Here is a 24,367-nt window from a genome sequence, read left to right on the forward strand (position 1 = left end):
TCACATGCACGTAAGTGTGGTTTCAGAGAGGCTGGCAATAAACTGCAGGGTCCCTCTGCAAGTCAAGCTAAAGCTCTGCTGAGTAAACAGGCCTTGATTTAAGTATGACTTACCTGTCATGTCATCTGGTTTCCCCTAGCTAAGGAGGCTGAAAGCAGAGTCTTAACATTCAATTAAAATGAAGTGACATTAAATTAAATTGCATGAGTAGGGTGTAATTTAGCTGTCTAAACATAGGCATTGAGTCCCATTTGAGAGCCCTGGGGTAGCTGAAATATCCCCATGGTAATAACAGACGTGCTCTACTCTGAGGTGGCACCTGGGGGCCAGGAGAGGTATCCCCTTATGATACCTGGTACAGCACTGAAGACTCTGTTTTGTCACCTGAACCTCAACCAAAATGTCTGGGCTGATCAGTGTGATGTGCTCATAAATTTCTGGAGACATCACAGACCTGCTGAGAGCTGCAAAGGGCCCAGCTGTCTCCCCACAACAGTTCCAGGGGGAGTTGGGAGCTCCTGAAAATTCTACAGAACCCTAACAAATGTATTTAGCCACCTAAAAGACTCCAAATTCATGCCCTACAGGGACAGATTCTCTGACGAAATAGAACAGATTGGAAACCCTTCTGTCTCTGCCAGGCCCTGAGCCTGCCTTGTCTTACTCCTGGCCACCAGGAAATCCATGATTCCTAAGGAAGCAAATAAAAAAGGGGAATGGGACTTTTCTCTAGCTACTGGAATGTGAATTTGAGACTGTAAAGCAAAGAAGTTATGGAAGATGAAAGAAGAAGAGCTGCCAAGAACAGAAATTTTCCTTTTGTATACAATCTGATTTTCTGCTGAGTACTAGGGAGGTTACTGCTTATTTTTAGCTCTACTGTTTGTCTTAATGCTGGGATGCAAAAGCATCCACTTCTCACACAACAGATTTTTGGTTTGGTTTCTTTTACTATAAAAGTTGGTTTTGTTTTTTGTTTGTTTGTTTTTTTAACTAGCTCTGGTGCCATGAACAAGACCGAAAAGGGAAAGGGGCCCTGTTTGGGGGTTAATGGAGTTTGCATGAAGCTGAGTCATAGCTGACTTCACAGAGGAACTGTGCCTGCAGAGCACATGGCTGAGACTCAATTCCTAACTGCAGGAGCCAGCAAGACTTCGGCCGTGTCTGTCAACTTCCTGGAACTGGCAAAGTACACTTGTTTTAGCAGGATCCAAGTAACAAAATTAGCCCTAGTCCTTTCCCGCAGCTCTCTGAACAGCAGGGCTTGCTCTCAGCAAGATGCTCTCCATTGGGCACTCCTTGCTCTGCCAGGATGCTGCCTGGTCAGACTGTGCAGAAACACAGCAGGTTGGTGGAGTGACATTTGACAAGTGCTGGGAAGGGTCATTCTCCCTGCAGCTCCTCCCTATGGTCCCTGAAGTGTTGAAGTAAGAGCCTGTTTGTGCCTCTGCTCATTTCCTAAGGGACATTCTGGCTCAGCAGAGAAACTGTCCAAGAACCCTCATCCATGCAGAAACACCATGCTCTGCAATGCTACCAAAGTCACTGAGCTTCATCATGTTCCATGCTGGTCATGCAAATCCAAAGTGCCCTGTGGCTTCTTGGGTATAAAACTGTATCTTTTCCAAGATTCAAAGCAAAAAAAGTATTCCAAATAGAAGAAGCGTGTACATGTCTCAACCAAACTCTGTCCCAAAGATCAAAGCTTGCTTAACTAAAGGCACTAAAATCAACTTGATTACCCCAATAACATGCTGATTCTACCAATTGAAGCTGACAGCTAACATATGTTGGTAATCAAAAATAGCCTGAAGTATATGGTATTACAAATATTAAAATTTGTTAAACATGGCAGGCATCATTTATCTTTGAAACTGCTGAATAAAGAACAGTTTAAGTAATGATGAACAAGACAGATTCAAAAATTGAAAGAGCGAAATTAATAAGTCTACTGAAGTTAAATCAGAATAAACACACTCTTTTCATCCCCTGTGCAATTTCCAGCTAATATAACCATACCAAAAACTTCTGGATTTTATAAACAAAGCACCATCTGTAGGGAGGGAAGATGGTAATCTTTATGCTTTATTAGACTAACGCTGTAGGATAAACTAGGTGTGTTTCACAGTTGAGAGTTTGTGCGTTGTTTTCCACCTGTCTCAACTGGTTCAATAAAATAAATTGCTTTTCTCTACATACATGGCTTCACTTACATCCTGAGAACATCCCAGCTCTCAGCTCGTAATTCTCTTCATGGTTTCACATGAGATATGTCACCTATCTTTGCTCCTTCTCATAATCAGTTAACCCTTACAGTGAGCCCTGTAGCTGCGAGTTTTCCATGGGCTTAAAGGGTTCAAACATTACTGGGACTGCTTGTTTTAATCTCAAAGGTGGTTTTCTATGAAAGCTTATGAAATTTGAGGAACACTTGTGATTTTCAAGCAGGCTTCTTACTAAGTGGTGTTATTCTAGATAATTCACTCTCATCATCAGGGTTTTGGGAAATTCCAGTTTCTGCTTGGAAAAAAAAAAGAACCAACTATTTTCTCAGTATCCTTGTGCCAGGCTGTCCTGCCCCTGAGCCACTGCCACTCCAGATCAAGATAAGAAGGCTCTACAGGTATTTTGCATTACTTTAGTCACTCACACTGTGGAGGAAAACCTTGTGGAGTTTTTGGGGGGATAGTCAGCTTTCTCTTTTTGCACAGGCATCACTGGGTGATGGCCCAGCACCCATGAGGGGCAAACACCTCCCCCTGGCAAAACAGCAGATGCTGACACACGAATATTCACTACTAAGAAATATCAGGCAGCTTTCCAGCCTATGCAGAGAGCTGGAGTGGAAAAGCTTTCAAGCTGTGCAAACAGCACAGATGGACAGACAACCTAAGGCGGCTCCGACCCTGCACTGCCGCCGACCAGTACAAACCATTCAACAGGCTCAAGCGCCACCTCCTGGAAAACACATCCCAGTCCCATTCCATTTTTATAGCATTCGGTAACGCGGCAAAAGAAAAAGGTGCTCATCACTTTTCCTGTGGCTCCAAGAGACCTTTCATTGTTGAGTGAGACTGAAATGCTGTAACCATTGGCACGTACAGACTCCAGAGGAGCTGATTTATGTCAGCTGCCAACTCCACAGCTTGGATCCTGCTGATCTGTTACATTTGCAAACACTTTCAATGCTTTAGAGGAGAGGCCTTAGCACTTTTTTTTTTTTTTTTAGAAAAACAACTAATTAGAGCTACAAGGTAGCAGACAAGCATGGCAAAATGGATGAGGTTAAGTAAGAGGAAGAGCTTGGTTTAAAGGTACTCAAAATCTTGAAAGACTTTTCTCAGCCTACAAAATTGGAATTGGAGCCTAAAAACATTTACCACTGGCTGTAGCACTTGTATGGGAAATAGTTAATTGGAGTCAATGGAGTTCCTTATTAGCACAATGAAGTAAATATGGAATAGGCTGGGTAGAACAGGAGGATAGGAACTTAGGAAACTTAGGATAGGAACTTTAGACTTAGGAATTTCAGGTCGTAATATATAACAGAATCTGAGATTTTCATTTTTTCACTAAGCCAGAAACAGAGATTACATCTGAACCAGATCTTTGGAAAGGACTGGATCTACAAAATGCCCAAAGGTTCCCATTAGAATGTGTGTCTCCACACCTCACCACACTCCACACCACAGCCTATCAGTTCTCACAGCATGTGATATTTGCAGTGGAATGAAAAACCCAAATGCCAAGGCATAGAAAGGAACCCATAGCTCGAGTGTAAAAAAGAGGTGTTTCAGCTGCACCAGGTGTGAAAGGAAATCAGCAATGGCTGCTTACATCAAAGAAAGTCCCTGCATGTTCCAGGATGAGCTGGCTGGAATCAGGCTTGTTTTTGCAGTAGGTGACATACATCTGAAATTTATCTGCCTGTGAAAACAAACATCAAGGGAAAAGCAAGATAAGCTATTTCTCTGCTATTTCCCACAGGTTTTTATTAAGGCACACCAGGATAAATACAGGTGACAACTCCCACACACCCACCACCAGCAGCCCCACCCTGCCACCAAGCAGCACAAGAGCAGAAATTAAGAGCAGAAGGCTTTAAGGTTCATACCTTACTTGAGCACTTCTGAGGGAGGCTTTCTTTAACAAATATCACAAAGGGAAGGCCTAAAACTTTAATCCAATTGTAAAATAATTTCTAAGAGCTCTAAGAATGTTACACAAGAGTTTGAAGGTCTCAAAACTCAGTCATGAAGTGTTGACTATCACCTACTTGAAGACAAAGCCAGTCTACAAACTGCCAAGTGACTCACCTAGTTTAAACTGGCACAAGCCAATATTTTTCACTTGAAATTTGTGACACTTGGCCTAGACTTGCCTTTCTTACTTTGGTTCAAACTTCAGTGGCTCAAATTTTATGTTGTGCTAGGAGTGTTTTGCATTTTATTTCCTAATTTGTTTACTTTTAAGTTTAAGCAGAAATTAAAAACATCTGTGCACTCCCACCTCTTATTAATGTACTCTGGTCTCAAGAAGAGGGAGGGAAATAAAAGAAGAGGATGTTTTCCTTTTACCACTCTTGCATTTTTTTATTCCAGATATCTAAACAACAGGATCCTGCAATTGTGCAGACAGCTTTGTATGTATATTTGTTACCACACACACACAGCTCTGGACATGAATCTTTGATGAGATGATGCAGAAGTATCTTAAAGTACCATGAGGATTTTGCAGAGAATGATACATAAATGCATTCATCTTTCCTAAGCAGGTAAGCTGTTCTTTGTAAATGATGTTTCTGAATCCATTTCATCAAGACTTGTGACATGTTTTTAAATTAAATGCCCATCTGAAATCATCTAAACAAGGTCATTTTTTGGTAAAATGGTACCATCTTTACTCTTAAAATACTAATTTCTAGCTTTGATATATGAATAAAAAAATCAGACAAAATACAAAGATGGCTGATTTGACTGGTAAATATTTTGAAAAGAGAACAGCTTTCATACAGACAAATTACTATAGCCAATTCCCAGAGACTCCTACGCTCACTAAGACTCTCTGCATCAGTATTTCAAAGTCCTGTTGGAAATTATCCTGGCATTGCATAATGGAATGAGAGAGCACAGTGGCTCAGAAATTTGACACTAATTTCTGGAGGAAAAAAAAGTTGATAAAATATGTTCTTCATGCCTTTGTGGAGTTCTCATGGCTGTCACCCCTAAAAACAGGTTTGGTTTGATAAAGTTCTGCTAAACAAAAATCAGCAGAGGTAAATAAAAGCTGAAGTGGTCAGTCAGGAAAAGGAGAGAGGCTCTGGAAAGCCTTCATACAATTGCTGAGGAGAAGGGTGGAAACTTTCACCTGGGGCAGGTGAAGGACAAAGCAGTTGTAGTTCCAGACTAGCTCCTAATCCCATCAATCACCGGGCCATGACCTTTGCACATATTCCCAGCTTGTTCCCATTTGTGTTAGAGGAATTAATTTGAATAAATAATGAGAAACAGCAGCCTCATTACCCAGGTGACAAAGCAGTGGCCCACATCCTCGGGCAGTTGTTCATATTTCTCCAGCTCCTTTAGGAAAATGCTGAAAAAAGAAGACACCAATGTAACTAGTTACAGTCAAATACCCAGGAGATGCAGGATAACCAATGAGTTAATCAGTCCAAATGATCAACATTTGTATCTTGATTATGAGGCTACCCAAGTGTCCAGCTAGCAGAAAAAGTGTCACTTGCCAAGGGGTGCTTTGTTTTTTGAGTACAGTCATGCCTAACTCCACCAGAAAGGAAAAAGAGGCAATCCCGAGTAGTGAGTCAGTGTGTTCAGGACTGTTCTATTTGAACACAGATCTTCAAAGAGTTATTGTGTAGTGGTTCAGACAAAGAGCAACAAGGGAAGCCCAAAGCTGCCAGATTCCCAACACCCAACTCAGCACACTGGACAAAGGACAACAACTTAAACAAGCTCAACATTTCACAGGTAAGTAGTAAACTTCCAAATTAGAGATTTTTTTTAAACCAACTCTCTCTGAATAGCTTGTACCACAAGTGACACTTGTTTGCACATAGAGCCCTGTACAATGCCTGGGTAGAAAGAATATGAAACAGTTTCTTCAGCTGCTCCTCCTAGAACATGTTTTCTGGACCATTCACCAGTTTTTCTGCCCTTCCTTGGACATGGATTTTGAATCAGGCTGGAGGATGCCTTAAGATCACCATCTGAAAGAGAAGGCTGTGGAGGACACTGGTAGAGGGGACAGGGGAAATTTATTTTAGCATAACAATAAAGAAATTTTAGAGGAAGAAATGATTATGCAGAAGCAGCAGGCTGCAGGAGGAAGGGTCAGAGAAAAGAGAAATGACAGCAGTGAGAAGCTATGTGATATGACTGAGGGCTGGAGGGATGGTAGCTGGGAACAGTGGAAACTCTAAAAGGAGGGTAATCAGATGGCATCAGGCAGGGCCACCAGAATAAAAACATAGCACCACAGAGAAAGGGAAGTGCGAAGGCAGTCAGGCTGCTATCCTGATATGCTTTGAAGCTGCTTGCACAAAAGCATGCACAGGGCATGCTCTGCTCTGCTGGGGCCTGTTTATGTGCTAGCACATTTATCTGAATGAAGCTCTTGAAATGTCCTAGAACTAAAAGCGAGAAAGATTCTCTGGTTTGTTTTTAAAGTGTAACCTGAAGACAGATTTGGAATTCAGACTGAACTTGTTGGATCCAGCACCCCTAAATGTGAAGTTTATAACTATTGTTGCATTCCCATTATACCATGGAAACAATGCCCTCTAAGCTGATCTGGTACACAGTCTTATCTTAACAAGATGGGGTACTGTTAGTTACAGATTAAATACAGAAAGTCTCCAAGAAGTGGCAGAAAGCTACTTATTAACCCAGCTCATGCCAACAATTCCACTGTCTCCCTTTGTGTTTTCCAAGATCATATTTTTGACAGGCAAGTGTCCAGACTAGATCCACTGGTATAATATGGCTTTAACATTGTTGATCAGCTAAAGGTGAAGCTAGAACTAAGTTGCAATTCATTTTTGTAAAAGAAACAAAGCAAGAAATCAGACATTATTTTGCAAATTTGGATCAATTATTTTACACTCAGGCGTGTGTGTAGGGATTCTCTGGAGACACCACAGAGATGCACAAGTGCCTGAACATTAGCAGAACTGTTAAGAAAACCTACTTGTTATGGAAGTCATATATCTCCTGAATATTGCCAAAGATGATGTGTTCTTTATTAAGGATCCCAGCTGGTATTTCTTCCACTCCACTCGTCATTTCCCAGAGGTAAGTCTGGAAGACAGCAGAAACTCTTAATTTTGTGAATAAATACAGTGGAAAAAAATAGATCCCCCTGTTTTATTGCCAAAGACACAGGTTGAAAAGGAACTATGTACTTTGAGATTAATAAACAAGCTAAATTATAAAAAAATAATTTTCCAATGTTACAGAAAGCTCTCCAGAGAAATTCAAAGTGCTGATGCTTTGAAGTTGTCTGAAGAAAAAGCAGAAACATGCCAACAACACCTGTCTTTGCTGTCCACCTGATGGTGTCCAAAAACTGCAGGCAGAAACAGCTGAAAAGATAAGCCAGATTTGCCACTTCAGTAGCATTAGACACATAAAAATCTGTCAGACTGCAGGAATGTGAAAGCTGACAGATTTCACTGAATTACACTCTGATTTTTGCCTTGGATATCACTATCTACTTTAGGAACACCCTTCTGTACAGCTAGACAAGGTATTTGACTGTGCAAATCCAGAAGTTTCTCTACCATGAGATAATTCAAAGGAATAGATTTGAATTCTTAAGGAAAGGCTCCTTGAATCAGTGTGCACAGCCTGTGCATTAAAGTGAACATCCCCACTGCAGAGGACAACATGTGCTTCCAGGAAATACAGGAGACCTCCTGGACCATAACTTACCTCTAAACATTCATGTAAATCCCTGACATAAGCTTTTTCTGTCTGCAGCAGCTCAGCCATAATGAATCTGAAAAAAAAAAAAAAAAAAAAAGGGAGTATTTTAGGTGTTTTGGACATTATGAGCATTTCTACAATGAACAGAAAACAAAACATCCTCCTGTTGTATTAAGGAATAAGCGTATTTCCAACCTAGGCTTTCAGCTGCCTTACTTTGCACTTTTCAGTCCATGATCAAAATACCACTTCATAATCCAGTCCCTGGTAGAGTTTTTTCTAAAAATCTTTTCTGCACAAAATCCTATTAAGTTGTATTCCTGCAACCCTGAGTCCATGGGATTTACCATCTATGTACCCATCCTGAACCATCAGCCGGTTCTCAAAAATTTTTTGCCCCAAGGATTAAGGATTCACCAACAACATTTGCATCTTTGCTGACAGTCAGTGGGAAGTCACCCTAAAACTTTACCTTCAGGGGCAACACAAATGGATTTGGGAGACACCACTACTTTGAAGAGACTTCAACAGCTTGGTACCTGACCAGAGAAAATCCAGATGCTGTGAAATGCAAGAATGGTATTTGTAGACCCTGAGGCTGGGCCCTTCAAAGCTGAAATTCTTGGTGTTTTGCAAATTTGCCACAGGCAGACCAAGTGTAACATTTTCTAAAGTATAAGTGGTTTCTCTTATGACCTGTAGTGACAATTTCAGAGGGCTGAGAAACACTTTCCCAATATTCTTACACAAAAAATAAGACAGGATACTGTGAAAACAGTTAGTGTTTATGGATTTAAATGCAACAAGCACTTCTCAAGTATTTCCTCTAGTGTGAACTATTTCCAGGTCTCTCAGTTCTACACTTGCTGAAATTTGAACCTAAACTTCAAGTGAACTCTTGGGTCACTGATGTTTAGATAATACTTAGACATCCAAAGATGCTCTTTATTTTTTCCCGCCCCTGTTACTTTTTACATACAACAAGACAGCAATAAGCAACTCCACCACATCAAGGTTAATCCAAGTGCTTGACTCACTGCTTTCCCTTTCTACCTTCTGATTAAAACCAAAACAAATTCAACCTTTATGTTCTGAAATTCTCTAACCTACAAGTAACAATTTCTGCCCTACACCTGCAGAACTTATCTCAGTAGCTCTGCAGCTGGAAGGAGTTACAGGACTGTCAGTCAGTCCTGGTCATGCAAACACCACAGAATTATTCTTTAGCAGATACTGTGCCATGCAGACAGAGTGTCTGGGAACATACTCTTTCTTTCTGGCTGACTTCCTTTTTTCTTCATTGACTTCATGATTTGCATCTCTCAGCTTTACCTCCCGGTCTGAAAGACTTGCTGGAATGATATCTAGTTCTAGGTCTTTGTTATCCTAGGGAACAAAAGAAAAAAAGGTACAGAGTTGAACTTCATTGCAATCTTACTGTCGTGCAAAGTGCAGCATGTTCATGAGATCAAAGAGGTAAGAAGGGACAAATGTAAGATAATATCAAAAAGGAGGAAATTTAGAGAGAAGTAGAAGTACTGTGAGAAGAGATAAAAAGCTGATAGAGAAATCATAAAAAACCAGAAATTATATTCATTGTAATCTTCACTGTTTCTCCTAGCTAAGAATCAATACTGATAAAAAAGTCTAAATTACCTTACTCTTTCATATCTAAAATAGTTGTCTATTATGGGACTTGATAAAAAACAGTCTGATAAAGTAGAGCACCATGCAGAGACAGCTTTCAGTGGCCATTTACCATGGAATACCTTTCCAGACTGTGGTCAGAATTCTGTGTAAACCAGAGGCCCTACAAGGAACAGTGCAGTTAAAGCATCATGAGGGTGTGAGGAAATTTATTCCTTATTCTTGATACTTAATTCCAGAGAGCTGTTGACTGAAAGGTTTTTAAGTGTTTCTGCTTCTGGCACTCTTCCTTAATAGTATGGCCAGGGAATAGCAGGAGATCCTAATTTTTGCTTCTTATGATGCTCTATTTCCCCTGAAAGAGTTCAGAGATGAGGTTGGGGATCAGTTGTTTATGTTAAAGGATGAGACAATGAAAACTTAAGAGTTTGACACAAAAATAATGGTGTGGGAACAAGATTTATAGTTTACACCAAGATTAACACAGACTTTTATTCAATTAATTAACTGAATAATTCATTATTCCCCTGAATAATGAACTCTCCCTCCTGAAAAATGGTGCAAACACTTGTTTAGAAAACCTTTCTGGTCTTCATTGGCCTCTCCTCACATCACTGACCCACCACAGAAAAAACCTTTAACCCTTTTTCTCCAGAAGTAGTTCTGAGCATGGCCAGGTGGGCTGGCTGAGTTTTCATTGTTTCTAATGGCCACATGGAAGACAACAGCATTCATACCAGAGGCTTCACCTTCCTCTGTGACTCTGGCACAAAACCCCAACAGGACAGGGTCTTACAGTACCTCTGGGTTGATTCCAAGGGCTTTTTCCAGGGAGTAGCGGTATTTCCCCATCCTGAGAGAGAAGTCCCGGTAGCGTTTGTCAACGGTGGTGACCCACTTCCTAATTTCAGTGGCGTGTATGTGTCCTTTCTCTACAAAGCTGTCAGCCAGCTGGATGAGGAGCTTCACTTTCTCCTTTGTTTGCTGCCCAAAATATGGTCCTTGGTTATGTTTCATTATTATTTCCATTGCTTTTAAGACACAGCAGTCAAAAGAAGCTCACTATTTTTATATATCATTAAAGAGTGTCTGTACAGAATGAGATACTTCAAACTTTTTCAGTAAAACACGGAATGACATTTTTATAAGGACACTTATGAAGCTGAAGAAGATAGAAAGTCAAGTTTTTGAAACCCCACAGACACAAAGACATAAAACATGTTGGTAGTTATACATGGCTCCTTCCCGCAAGAAGAGGCTTATTTTTGGTGAGCCTTGGAGCAGAAGACAAGATTTTAAAATCACACGTCATAAAATGCACCAAGTTACTCTGAATCTATACCTGGTGGATCTGCAAATCTGTGTAGAAAGGTCATCAATACACCACATATCAGCCCAGGAAGTGATTTTGAGTCATTAATACTCTGTTTCAAAAAGAAACAGAATTTAAATCCAAATTCATGGTCTACTATAAAATTCTCCATCATGGCACAGTGATGTGTCGGAGGCAGGACAGTGACAAACACATCCAAAGGTCCTGCAGCAACAGCCAACTTTACTGAGACCGCTTCTCCTTATATAGACCGGAAGGCATATGTGGTCAATCCCCATTGGCTGAGCCAGTCACCACCCAGCCCAGCCAGCCAATAGCAGTCCTGGGCCTGTCTCCAATGGGCTGTACTGGTCCAGTTACTTAAGCGAGGTAATTATATTAAAAATCACATTTCAGTTATAAAGTTGGGATTGTTTGTAACTGTGAGGCCTCCAGGCCAGCTGTGGGCCACCACAATTCCCCCTTCTTGTTTTTAAATACAAAACAGTGTCTGTCATCCTCTGCAGGGCCCTTGCAGACAAGATGACAGACACAGCATTGTGTAAAAACCTCAATCTTTCTAGGCTTTGAAAAGCTTGAAGGAGACCTTCAACTCAGTTTGACAGGCCCAGCCTCTTTTCAGTTGGTGATGATCCCATACACCTTTGAAGTCATAACATTCACTCTCTGGAGCTGTCAGGCAGAGCCACTAACAATGCAAGTTATCAAATTGGCATGGTGCAGGATTATAGATTAAAAATTATAAATTTACAACTTAACTCTAAAAACAAGAAACATTTCAACTCTCAGAACTGTAGGAAAAAGAACCATGGAGAAAAACAATCTGTCTCAAAATTTTCAGGTCAAGTCCTCACATTTAAATATGTATAAAACCTTCATGTCCATAAATAGATAAAAGCCTTAAATAGACTTGTCATCTCAAGAAGTTCTAGTTCTCTGTGTGGCAGGTGTGCAAGTTGTTTAAGTCACTGCTTCTCAACATCTGCTGGAGTGTAGTATTATATTTACAGGAAAATGGACAGGTACTAACCGAACCAGCCTATCCTTCTGGAGCTAAAGAATGAAGCCATCTTTGTGGATAAAAAAGCTGATGTTGAAAGAAGAGAGAAGCAGAAAACCTTTGCTTTGACAAAGGGGTGTCAAAGCGAGTAAAATGACATTTACAGCATCTACCAATTAGATTAAGAAAGAGATGAGTGCTTGCCTCATGGACAAAGTAGAGCTTCCAATCAAGAGATGTGCGGACAAAGTGGAGCTACCAATTAAACAATGTGTGACTATGTAGACCAAGATAAGAAGTAAATAAACGATGTTTAAAAGCACAACAGCTTTTGCGTGATTCACATTGAATCGTGCAGAGTCCTTTGTCTCCTCACTGGAGGATCATCATGAGGATGTTGTCTCTGGTCCTGACCATGATGTAGGGCACATCTGGTATCCACTGTGTTCCGGTGTCTGGGGTTTTCCGATGGATCTGAAGCCTCGGTCTCCTCACTCTATAGGCTCTGTTTTGGGGACAAGAGACTTAAAAGGGATGAGTTGGGCAATTTGTGGTTTTGCAGGGATTGTCACAGGTGGAGTAGGGGTTGAAACCAAAGCGTGTATCTTCCCAGTGAAACCTGTATCAATAATGCCAGGGTGCACAAAAATACCTTGTAGACTAGCACTGGATCTTCTGATAAACAGTGCACTCGGTCCTCTCCAGATGGGCCTGTGGGCCTTGAGAGGGACCCTGTGTACCTTTAAAGTGCTTATGGTTGTTAAGATGGATGTGGAAACATCCATTCCGGCTGTGTCTCTGGTCCTCCTGTGAGCTGGTCACATAGGCTCAGACAGGAAGGCGGGAAGATGCTTGTATCATCACGTGTCTCTCCCCTTCATGCTGGGTCTTCTGTTTCCCTGGTCCTTAAAGGAAACTGTGTCAGAATGAATTCAGGATCTGCATTGTCTGGTCACTGGATTGTTTTTTCCACACTGGCTACAAGTTGTATTCCTTTGTCTGTGAATTGTCCCTGGTAGTGTAGACTTATGAGGACAGTTGGCTTTTAGGTGGCCTGGTTGTCCACATCTGTAGCACAGGGGTGTCACTTTCACAGCTGCCGCTATGGAGTCTGCTAACAAGGACATGTTATGGGCATTGGATCCAACCTTGGCACAAGCATTTATCATCTCATCCAAGGATGGCTTCTCATTTGGCAACAGTTCTAAGACCCTTCAACAGTTCTCATAAACATTGTCCTTGGCCAACTGTAAAACTAATTGGTTTCTGGCCTCGACATTTATTCATTGTTTCTCCATTGCATCTTGCAGTCTTTCTATGAACTGTAGATAATTGATAAGCCCCTGACTGGTCTTTGAATAGGTCTGGATTGGATTTGCCATGTTCATGACCTTGAGCAATGCTTGCATCCCCAAATCCTTTACTTGTGCCAGCACTGGTGGATCCAGCCTGGCTCGGAGCCAAGGACAAGCTAATGATGGTAGTCCTAAAAGCTGAGAGAACTCAACCTCATAAACCTCATGGGTCTTCTCAGGGGACCTTTAGGTTTCTTTGTTCCTGTTTTTCTGCACAGCGTCGCTATGCTGACTCAAAGACCATATATTGGACTGTTGTAAACATTAGTTTGGCAAACTGTTTAATATCAAAGGGAGTAACCTCCTCTGTTATAAACCACAGCATATTGGTGACAGCAGGTGAGCCCAGGCCGTACTTGGCTACAAGCTGATGCAGTTCTGAATGAACTGGCCATTGAAAAGCTGCATAATTATCCAGTGTTTTTCCACCACCCCTTATTACCAGGTATGCTTCAATTGTGCCATATTCAGTTGCTGACTTCCCGATAACGGCACATCAATCACTTCTGCAGCTTCATAATCCCCACTTGCTATCACTGCTAGCTTTACTTGGTGCCAAATGCTGACTGGATCAGGCACGGCTGTTGGTGTTGTACTGATGATGGCTTTGTCTCAGGGGTCTGCAGAAAAATGGTGGCTCTGGCTTTTGGTGCCCCTAGCCAGTAGGTGTTACACGGGTAACTCCAGCTCTGCTAGCAGTGCATGTGGCACCAACTTTCAGACCCTGTGGTCCACCACTGCTTCTGGGTATGATGTTTGCTGGGTATCATCACCTGTGGTGATGTATTTCTGGGATCCATCCATGAATCAGCTCCAGCGCTAGGCACAGCTATTCCATGGTTAGGTTCCACTCTGGGGTGACCAGGCTGGGTCCTGCTGTCTGTACCTCCTGGCATGGGACAAGGCAGTTTCTAGTGGCCACAGTGTGCTCTATGGTAGAGGCGTCCTGGCATGATGGCTCAGTTCCACGTGGCCGTTTTGATTCACTGTGCGCCCAGAGCGGTGGCCACGCTGCCGGCTCTCCCAATGCCTGGTTCTCCTCACCCAGTGAGTGCCTCCTCCTCTGCCCTTGCGTTCTGCTCTTCCTGTAGCTGCCTTAGCAGGTCCATTGAGTCTCCAAGGCTTAATAATGCCAATGGCAGCCTCGTCTCCAATAGCAGCTGCTTGAAGTATGAGCCTGCCAGCCTGGTCCCATGTTTTAAAATCTAAAGCGACACTTTCAGTCACATTCAGTTTCTGGTTTTTGCACCACATTAGCAGGGCAGTTAGAGCCCGGTTGTCACACTTTAGACCACATTTCTTTAGCAAAGGTGTCCATACCTGTAGGGTAGGCTTCTCTGCTGTAGAGCAACATGCTCCCATCCCAGTGGCTTCTTAATTCCCCAAAGAGGGAGGGAGTCTGGACCCAAACACGGCTCTCCACAGCGTCTTCTGCAGCTCTGCACTCTGCCTTTGTCGGGGTTCCGTGGCTCTACACGCCACGGGTAGCAGCTCTGCACACTGCAGACAGCTGTTCCCACTGCCTTCCTGCCTCCTCTGCTCTACACACGGGGGCTTGTTGAAATCACTTTGGGGCTCACCAGATGTCACAGTGATGTATTGAAGGCAGGACAGCGGCAAACACATCCAAAGGTCCTGCAGCAACTTTATTGGGACCTCTTCTTATATAGACCGGAAGGCACGTGTGGTCAATCCCCATTGGCTGAGCCAGTCGCCACCCGGCCCAGCCAGCCAATAGCAGCCCGAATCCCCAACGGCCTGGGCCTGTCTCCAACGGGCCTTACTGCTCCAGTTACATAAGCGAGGTAATTATATAATCAATCACATTTCAATTATAAAGTTGGGATTGTTTATAACTGTGAGGCCTCCAGGCCAGCTGTGGGCCACCACACTCCACCAGTATTTATTTTAGGTGCAGTTAGAACCAGCTAAAAGATGCCTGAACTCCAAAGAACACAGTGAACCCCCAAACCTCCCAGAGATGTTTTCTATTCCACTTAGGCCCTGACAGCCCCTTATTCAAAACTGGCCCAAAGGACATAGTTATAAACTAGTTAGCTGTAATTCCAAATCTATCCCAGGAAATGAGGCACTGGCAAGCCTGTTGTCAAAGACAGAGAGGATGTTCCACCATGCCTGAAGCAAGACACACTGACAGATACTTGACATTATCAGTGATCAGACCACAAATGGACAAACCACACCAGAAAACATCCAGCAGATTTCAACATGAAGCTAAATTAAAGAACTTTCAGCACCATAATAGATTAAGAGCTGAATCAGACATCATCCTAACAAATCAAATGGGTACCTAGGCAAGGCTAGGTATGGTGATGTAAAAATCTAACTTCCTGTAGTATTTACAGGGTGATCTTTCCCAAAAGCTACTGGTGGTTTTGCATTCCAAACAATTGGTTTGGCCAGAAAGTTACTGGGATCAGGAAAACTTTCAGCTACAGCTTAATTTGAGAATAACATCAGTCTGGGAATGACATGCATTTACCAGATTGCCTATGGCAGTGAAAATATTCTACGTCATCAGTAGGAGCTGTAGAACAGCCCAAGGGAGCAAGACTTAGATGTGCCAGTGAAAGAAAGAGGCAGTAATGGTTAATAATGAACAACATCTAAAATTCAATCCTAGGCTAAGTCAAGAGTCCAAACGATTTGGAAACTGTGTTAAGAATTTGGATTATTCTGATAAAAAATTATGAACCAGAATGTAATTTTAGGGAGAGTAATTATGCATGGCTAGAATTCAGAAGTAGTTAAAAAAATGTCATATGTGTCCTGTCTGAAGAAATTACCTTCCATCCACTGCTAGTTATCTCACGTTTTCAGAAACATGCAAGCTAAGCTAAAATAAGTAGACAAGAACACCACAAAGCATGTGAATCAAACCCATACAAGCATGGACAGCCTAAGGAGGAATTTAAGGATTATAGAAGATCAATTTCAGGACACAGTTAAATGCAGCTACATAATGCCAAAGCCATGGTCTTCCTGCAGTCCAACTCTGCAATTTACATCCTTATCAAAGACTGTTAATACCCCTGTGGATTCACTGTCTATAAATTACCCATGGTTTGAATTAATTTGTCTGAAGCAGATCCAATCACCATTCCTGCGTAAACCCCACCAGATTTCCCAGAATTGCTCCATATAAATTAATATATTCTTGGTAATGCAGTTTTGTATTCAAAAATGTTCACCCCGGAGTTTAAAGACTCATCTATTTAAAGTACTTTGGTGGGATCAGCAGATTATTTCTAATGAGATAAATGATCATCTGTGATCAACCCAACTGGAATTAGTGAGACAAATTGTGGTTTTAATGACAGAAGAAAGAGACCAGGAGTCCATTGTGACCTTGGATGTTCTCAGATCAATTAGTCACTCTATGCCATTCTGGAGTGATTGTTTGAGGATGGAATGTCTTACTAGATTGCTGTGAAATCTCTATGAAAATGGACTTTCTCTTCCTTCTGATTGGAGCAGAAATTTTCTATAACCACTACTAATCAAGGTGGAAAAAAACTCCTTTTTGTGTTTATATCTTGCTAAAAATTCTCAAAAGTCATTTGTCTTCAGGACTAGGAATTTTTAGAGGGCAACTATAAAATCAAGAGAATATTATTACAGATATTTAAGGTATTGAAACAGGACCATAAATACAGACTAAAGCAGATGGCATAATTAGATTAAAGGAACTGTTTACTTTGGCAGGTACTCTGAATTCCCCATATTCCTTCAGAAGCTCCTGAGTTTCTTCTGCTGATTCCCCTGTGGAGTTGTGAGTAGAGAGGTAATATTCGCCTGTTTCTTGGATCCAGTCTAGGGCCTGTGAATATCAAAAACACCAAAGCAAAAACAAAATAAACAATTTTTGTATTTCAAGAAGTAATCCTCTGACAAAAAAAACAAACAAACCTGCCAGAATAAGAATATCAAATGCATTGGGACTTAATACCCTGTATACTAAAACACTGTCTAGGAACACATAAAAAGAATAAAATAATGAAAGCAGGTGGGAAAGGATACAAAGTGGTACTCTGTGTTTCCTAGGACAAAAAAGAGTGTAGGGAATTCTACCTATATAAGTTGCAGGAAAAACAGTTCTCTCATTCAGAAACAGCTCAATAAAACAAGTTTGCTCTTATATTTACTTTCAAACAAATGAACAAGTACAGAAATTAATCTGAGGTGAGAAAAATAGTGAATCTTGTTGGGTTTTGAAATTCTCTTAAGTTGTTTTAAAACCTACATTTGCCACGTTTTCAAAAGTAACACTGTTAAAACACAACTTGAGATTGCTACAGGAGCCCCACACAGAGGTGCTACATGGAGATTTTACACATTGCCAGGACAGAAGGACAGGGTAGGGTTTTCACACTACCTGCTTGGCACTGCGCTCAAAGACAACATATTGCTGGCACTGATCTAATCTCCGCTTCTTCAGGGTCCAGAAGTGAAGGACCCGATTCTCCCTCTGCAACAGCTCGCTCAGAATGGCTGTTGGGCAAAGGAAAACATCTGCATCACTAGGTATTCCTTGAGTGCATTCAGAAATAAGCTGTGAAACAATTAATTGAATCACTTTGCCTGGACCTTGTTCCCAAAAGCAGAGAGCCCAAAATCACACTTCTTAAAAACAAGCATTGATTCAAAGGGGCTGCTTCAAATAACCCCAAAACCAAACCCTCAGACCGCATCCACAAGAAACCACCACAAAACACGTATAGTTGCAGAGTGATCTGGTAAAGGAAATGATGCTAGAACAGAGTTTGCCTTCTGAGCACATTCACAGACTGCAGGAGGAGCACCCTGCAGAGGGGGAGGCAAACCAGACCTTCAGTGCTCTGGTGCACCAACCTTTGACCTGCTGCTCGGGCCCTCTGGTGTGGCTCGCCACTCCGGGCATGCTGACGTTGTTCCTGTGGATGTACTTGAGGAACACCTCGGCGTTCCTCCGGGCCAGGGTACAGGCCTAGGAAGAACAGCCCCCACCAAAAAGAATCAGTAAAGATGAGCAAAGACAGCAAAGGGGACCAAGGGAGTTCTTGCTTATACTACAAGGAGTTCTCTTTCATCGGAGAAGATAAGAATTTCAGCTAAGAGTCAATAAACTCAGCTAATAAACTAACAGTCTCACAGATGTATTAAAACATGAGTAATATTGAATATAGTGGCTAATTTTAAGGCAAAGTAATAAAACAACTGCTTGTTAAGAACTAGCACCTCACACATTTTCTGTCTAACCAAATCTAACCCATCTCTAAAGAAAAGTACTCATTGTTTCAAAAAATGTAAAAATCTAGAGGTGTAATTTCTTAAGTCTTGACTGCAAGTGTAGTTTCATGTTGTGTATCTGTTTTAGTGGCACGTGAGAGGCTGGCTGACATTTCATTTTTCAGCCTGGGAGATCCCTGATTCTTCCAAAGCAGCACCTGGAAGAAATCTCTGTTTCCATCCTAGTGCTGCTTTGCAGAGACAAAATTGCTTCAATTACTATTAGTTCTTCAGTTATTGGCTTGGAGGACAAAATTTGAAATGCTGGATGGTTTGTACAAGCCAACACCAAAATGATGTATAATACCTGTCATTTATGGTGCAATTTTAAGAACTGAACTTTGAACCAGCACAACTAGCATCCTGCAAGCACAAACACCACCTAATTGGTCTTGATGGCATCTCTCTGAGATATGTATTGATAATAATGCTCATTACCCTTGCTATAACAAAGTAAAACTGGCCTAGGGTTTATACAGCCAGCCAGTAGCTGAACTGGAATTATACAGCAGAGCCTCCTCTCAAACTTACCAACACTGCTCTAAATTGTCTACTTAATGGAGACTTTTCCTGATTTATTAGAGAACTAAAATTAGACCTTAAGAAAAGCCTCCTTCTGTTCCAGATGTTTGCTGATCAGAGGGATGACATGGTCTATCTCAGCTGCTGGTCCAAGTTTATCTCGGCCTCCACACCAGTCTTCATCCCGTCTGTATTCCTGCTCCAAACTCTCTAACACGCTGCACACCTGAAACAAGTCCATAGCACGGCAATTCAGTTAGCCACAATCATAACCAGGAGTAGAACATTCAATACAAGTCTATGACCAATGACATTTCCTTTTTGCACTATGGGCCACAGCATGGGGGTAACTGGGTATAAAACAGGCCCTAGACAGAATGATCTAGGTGTTTTTCTTACCCATAGCGATCTTTATTATTTGGGATACAATTTATCTGGTTTAAGGCCGATAAATAATTTTTCTCTTCTAATGAATAATGGGAGGAAACACAAAAGGCTGAATTAAGGAAGGGTCAGTCCAGCCCCAGTGAATGATTCAGGAAACAATCCCTATTCTAGAACGTTTAAATCCTACTGAAGTCAAGGGACTTAACACATACTTAAAGAAAAGCACAGGCTTAAATACTTTCCTGAAACAAAGTCTGAAGCTGGAACTAATTCTCTTCAGCTGCATTTGAGTTGCTCCCTATACAGGTTTTATAAAGGCTGATGGAAACCAATAGACTTTAAATCAGGGTCACAATCTAGCTGGATGCAGGTCTCCATTGCACAGGGCTCACACACACATGTTCTGTCTTGGTAGAATAGAACAATGGAAATGAGGTAAATTAACCAACACTGGAAATTAGGCATTTTCCTCAGACAAGGCTGAGTCTTTTATGTTGTAGATCCTGAGAATATTCTCAGTGGCCTGTGCAGACACAGCAAGTTTCCCAGGACATTTGGAACTTTCTTCTTCTTTCCCCGAGGGCTCTTCCTACAGACTCCAGAGCTGAGATGACCCAGTCAGTTATTGTTGGGATCCAGGTAGCAATGTCCATCTTCTTCTTGCTCATTCTTGCAGCTTTAGTATGAACACAGTTGTAATTCAGGGGACCCCATGTGATTAAGAGCACTGTCTGGAGGAGACTCCAGAATTACTCCCCAGTCATCCCCACTATCACAGGCCATTTTCATATAACTCTGATCAACAGCACATTGAAGTCCACTTTTAAGTCCCCTTTAAAGCTAAGGTGAGCTGGTAACTGATCCTGCTGCCAGGCTTATTCACTATGCATTATGCAAGGACCTCATGCACTTGGCAATCTGAAATCATCTTCTTGCTTGGATGCAAACCAGCATTCAACCTCAGTTTAGTGAAGAGCAAGTGCTTCAGGTGTTATTTAGGCACAGAAAAGCATTTCCGTTTTACTTCTTGAAAACCTTGACATTCTATTGGACTTTGGTGGCTTAAAGAATGAAAATAAATGGACTGCCTGGGACTCACATATTTCCAGAAAGAATTGTCCCTGCACAGGCAAATACCGTTTTTCTGTTAGGGTGATGAGAGAAGTGAATATAAAATAGGCTGTCAATGAAGTCAGAGAGAAACTGGGTTATTTGAAATCCAGGGTTTCACCACTGATATCAAGAACATAATATACTTGGGGAAGACAGGCATGAAAAAGTTTGGCTGCATGTGACACTCTCCCTGTCCTTTTAGCTCCTTTTTCTAGATACTCAGAGCATTCAAGATCCAGTAAATTATTCACTCCACTGTCAGGCAGTCAGGGAGCAGACCCTTAAGGACTGTAGATCAGCTGTGCAGCCCAAGAGAAGATGACAGGCTTGCAGCATGAGTTCATGAGCATTCAAAGACTGAACTATTTTTGCCCTACACATTTGCTGAATAGACACAACCAATGAATGAACTGGTGGGCACTGCAGTATGCTTATCCGAGACTTGGAAACAGGAAGAGATTGAACTGATAAATTACTGGCAATGCATATTTTGGCCAGCACATTTAACTGTCTAAAGCTCTAATGAATCCCCTAACAGTTTTCATTTCTCACACTCCTCCATCAGTAGTAATTCATTTTGGTCTTGAATGCATCAGGGACTGTAAATCTGTTTGAAACTCTTCTCAGTGAAATATATTAATTATAAGGAATGAATTCCTCTTAAACTGTCTTAAAAATACATTAAACAAATTACACCAAAAAGTGGCCCAAGGATCATCTACAGCCTCCAAGTTAAGGAAAAGTACACTCTTTCCCTAATGAATTATCTAGTTGTGTTAAAAATCTTCCCCTGTCTGGTTCTCTAATTGAGGATCTCACTGTGTGACAATAACAATAGAAAATGTCCTGGCAATCACTGCTGCCTTTTGTGTAAAACCACAGGTTCCTGCAGTGTCCCTGCTAACACCAACTGCCTGACTGCAGTAATTGACATCAGGCTAGGCTGCTCGAGTAGCCACACTGTGACACTAATTCTCACTGACTACAGTATAAAGGGCACCTGCTTGTGAAAGGGATGAATAATCCCACCCTGCCAGCAGCCAACTGGAATGTTTTTTGCAATTCATGAACACCTGGAATGAAGTAGAGTTGTGTTAGCATATAATGGGTTCCTGCTGTAATTATCTGTGTTGCAGGTGGATTTAAGAAAAATTCCTTCCAATCTTGGCATCTTCTTTGGCATGGTTGTATTTAAGTACTAGTGAAAACATTGGCTCACAAAGTAACAATAAAGTAATTGCAAGCAGTTCTCAAGGAAAAGCAGATTTATATTTCTCAAAACTAAGTATCATGAGAACTTGAAACAAAAGTGGTGGGATTTCAAAAATTATTCCTGTTTGAAAGGGTTAAATTGAAAAACAAACCCAACAAAAATAGCACCTTCATAAATTACATTGCTACACTGAAAACTTTAGGATGAAAGTTACTAAAAACTTCATGCTGCTCTTTGTCTCTTTTTTTTCAGGGGGAAGGATGTTATGTTATGTTTTGTTTGGTTTGAGTCTCGGTTCTTTTTGGTGTTACTTGTCAAAGAAAGAATTTTTACTGATTCAGACTTGGCTTGCCATGGCCCAGAAATGACCGTGTCCAGCTCACCTGCTCAGAGGTTTTATAAAAGGCCACCGAGGCATTGACAAGTTTGAGCCTGTCCTCCATCTTCAGCATCAACTGCTGCCAGTGCAGGGCCACCTTCTCGGCACATTCTCTGATGGCATCGGCATCGTAATGTCCAGCCTGCAGCAACACTTCGGCCTTCTGCTGGACCTGCAGGGCACTCTGGTGTGTCTTCTGTAAGGAAGTGGCATGAAAGAGGGACTGTGTATGAGGGGAGGAAAGAGAGGTTGTACAGATGTGCCAGATGTATGATAGAAAGGTGAAGCGAGGCGAGAGCATGGGGATGCGAGAGAGTGAAACATTTTCAGAGTTACCTTGGGTTAACAGTCACTTTCTGCAAAGCATTTTAGTTTCAGTTATTGACACACATTTGCAACACGTTAATAAAGCTTGGAACATGTAAGCACTGCTAAGATGGGTTGGCTCCACTGGTCAGCTCCTGCCTCAGTGCCAGCCTCAGTGCTGACTGCACCCCACACTACCTGCAGCCCAAAACCAAACTCTAAACAGTTGGCAAACTACGGGCCTGATCATCCTAATTTGGCTCTCGCCAGGCAGTTTACCTGGCATCAGCAGCTTTACTAGTGCAGTTGTTCAAAACATCAATCCCAGAAAACATGAAGATGTCTTACTAAAGGGCATGAACTTTATCACAAGTAGCAGCCCCTACAAGATGCATTTCTCAAAGTCAGCTCATGCACACTGGAGATCAGACTTGTGCTCTTACCTTTAAGGTCAGAGCTGGGGAGAGTCAAACCATTGCCTCCACCATTCCCCAGTTTGCTCAGTAGCCACTTTACCGGCAGGACTGAGTTATCTGGCCCATTCCTCAGCCTATACCAGCTCCTCTCAGTTCGCAAGTGGTGGTTACGTCTTCCCCTGTGGGCTGCTAAAATAGCCCCCATCCCTTCACAGCCTCCTGAGTAACTGTGTTCAGACATGATTAAGTCCAGTATTTGATTTTAATCTTCTGAACAGAAGCCCTAAAATCTCTCAGGCTCCTCTGTGCTATGTCCCATTTATAACTGCTGCTGACAAATTCTCATGTGATAGTTGTATGATCTAAGCCATGAACCTGGAAAAAAGCTTGAAATCATCTAGTAATACACTGATGAATAATGTAATGTAGAGAAAGCTACTAGGAAACAAAAAGGATTAATACTTGGCAGAAACTTAGAAAGATGTTAAAGAACAACTGGTAAAATTTAATATCCAGTTGTTTTACTGATGTCAGAATTGTAATACTTGTTTGAAATAGACTTCAAAGGATTTCAACTGAAAATCAATTCCACATCTAGAATGCTTTTAGAGAAGAATCTGCTTTGTGTGTTTTGCTCGTCTCTTTCCCATACTGAGCTTTAAATACTTTAAATATTTAATCTAGTGTTTTTTCTTTCTGAAACTTACTTTCCCCTTACTGTGGTGTAACCCTCTTCTCCCTCTGCAATTTGCATTTACCACCAAATGCAAGCACTTCCCCAATGTCAGAAACTGGGATAACTCAGGAGTGGGTGTCTTCCTCCCCACTGCTGTCTGCGGGTAGCTGCCAAGATGTGATCAGCACAGCTTGGTACCAACCAGCTCTACAGAATTGATAAAAAACTTCTTCCTTTTCCTTTAGGAGCTGCAACAGCTGTTCCTTCCTTACTCTGAGCAGAGCTGGATCAAAATAAGTCATCAGCTGAGATTTAAACTCTATCCTTATTAGCATCACAGTAATGTATATTGACTGACTTCAAGTTTATCAGGAGACATCCCTTCCTCTTCCCCCCACCCTCAGTCAGGCATCTCTTCAAATCTCCATACTTGCAGAATTTTAAGGCTGGTCTAGTTTTCAAGTAGATGAATATTTTTCAGCTGTTCTTTTCTCTGTAAAAAGCTAACAATTAATATTATCTGGGAAGCAGACACACCTTTTAAGCCAGAACAGGAAAAAGCAATGCTAGAAAGCAACCTCTCTAGCAACTGATGTGAGCACACCCTGTGAGTATAGGGTTTGCTCATAATAACAGAGATTCATGACACACTGAGCTTAATTAGGAATCTTTTAGTGCCCTGCTCAGGGCAGACCTTAGCCCTTCACTACCCTCTCAATCAAAGGAAAGTTGGTCAGAGCAGGGGCTCTTCCTCCCAGCCCTGTGAGTGAGGCAAATGGGTTGGCTCA

General features: G+C 41.8%; 1 protein-coding gene across 11 annotated transcripts in view; it reads right to left on the bottom strand.

Annotated features, from left to right (window-relative positions):
• Positions 1 to 24,367, bottom strand: part of KALRN (kalirin RhoGEF kinase) — a 474,021-nt gene that overhangs the window by 134,090 nt on the left and 315,564 nt on the right. For 8 of the 11 annotated variants that reach the window (XM_088058770.1, XM_088058768.1, XM_014249366.2 and 5 more), the window contains 11 exons: positions 22,186 to 22,404; positions 19,166 to 19,315; positions 18,151 to 18,265; positions 17,675 to 17,790; positions 16,997 to 17,119; positions 10,392 to 10,574; positions 9,211 to 9,329; positions 7,950 to 8,016; positions 7,207 to 7,316; positions 5,523 to 5,592; positions 3,838 to 3,927 (listed from right to left, as the gene is read on the bottom strand). In XM_088058770.1, coding sequence (XP_087914896.1) covers positions 3,838 to 3,927; positions 5,523 to 5,592; positions 7,207 to 7,316; positions 7,950 to 8,016; positions 9,211 to 9,329; positions 10,392 to 10,574; positions 16,997 to 17,119; positions 17,675 to 17,790; positions 18,151 to 18,265; positions 19,166 to 19,315; positions 22,186 to 22,404 — 1,362 coding nt within the window. The remainder of the gene's footprint in view (positions 1 to 3,837; positions 3,928 to 5,522; positions 5,593 to 7,206; positions 7,317 to 7,949; positions 8,017 to 9,210; positions 9,330 to 10,391; positions 10,575 to 16,996; positions 17,120 to 17,674; positions 17,791 to 18,150; positions 18,266 to 19,165; positions 19,316 to 22,185; positions 22,405 to 24,367) is intronic. The other 3 variants (XM_088058776.1, XM_088058771.1, XM_088058767.1) reach the window with 1 other exon arrangement.

This window comes from Pseudopodoces humilis, chromosome 8 (genome assembly GCF_049639895.1).
Source record: "Pseudopodoces humilis isolate 2021_Gansu_Grassland_sample_001 chromosome 8, ASM4963989v1, whole genome shotgun sequence".
NCBI classification, from domain to species: domain Eukaryota; kingdom Metazoa; phylum Chordata; class Aves; order Passeriformes; family Paridae; genus Pseudopodoces; species Pseudopodoces humilis.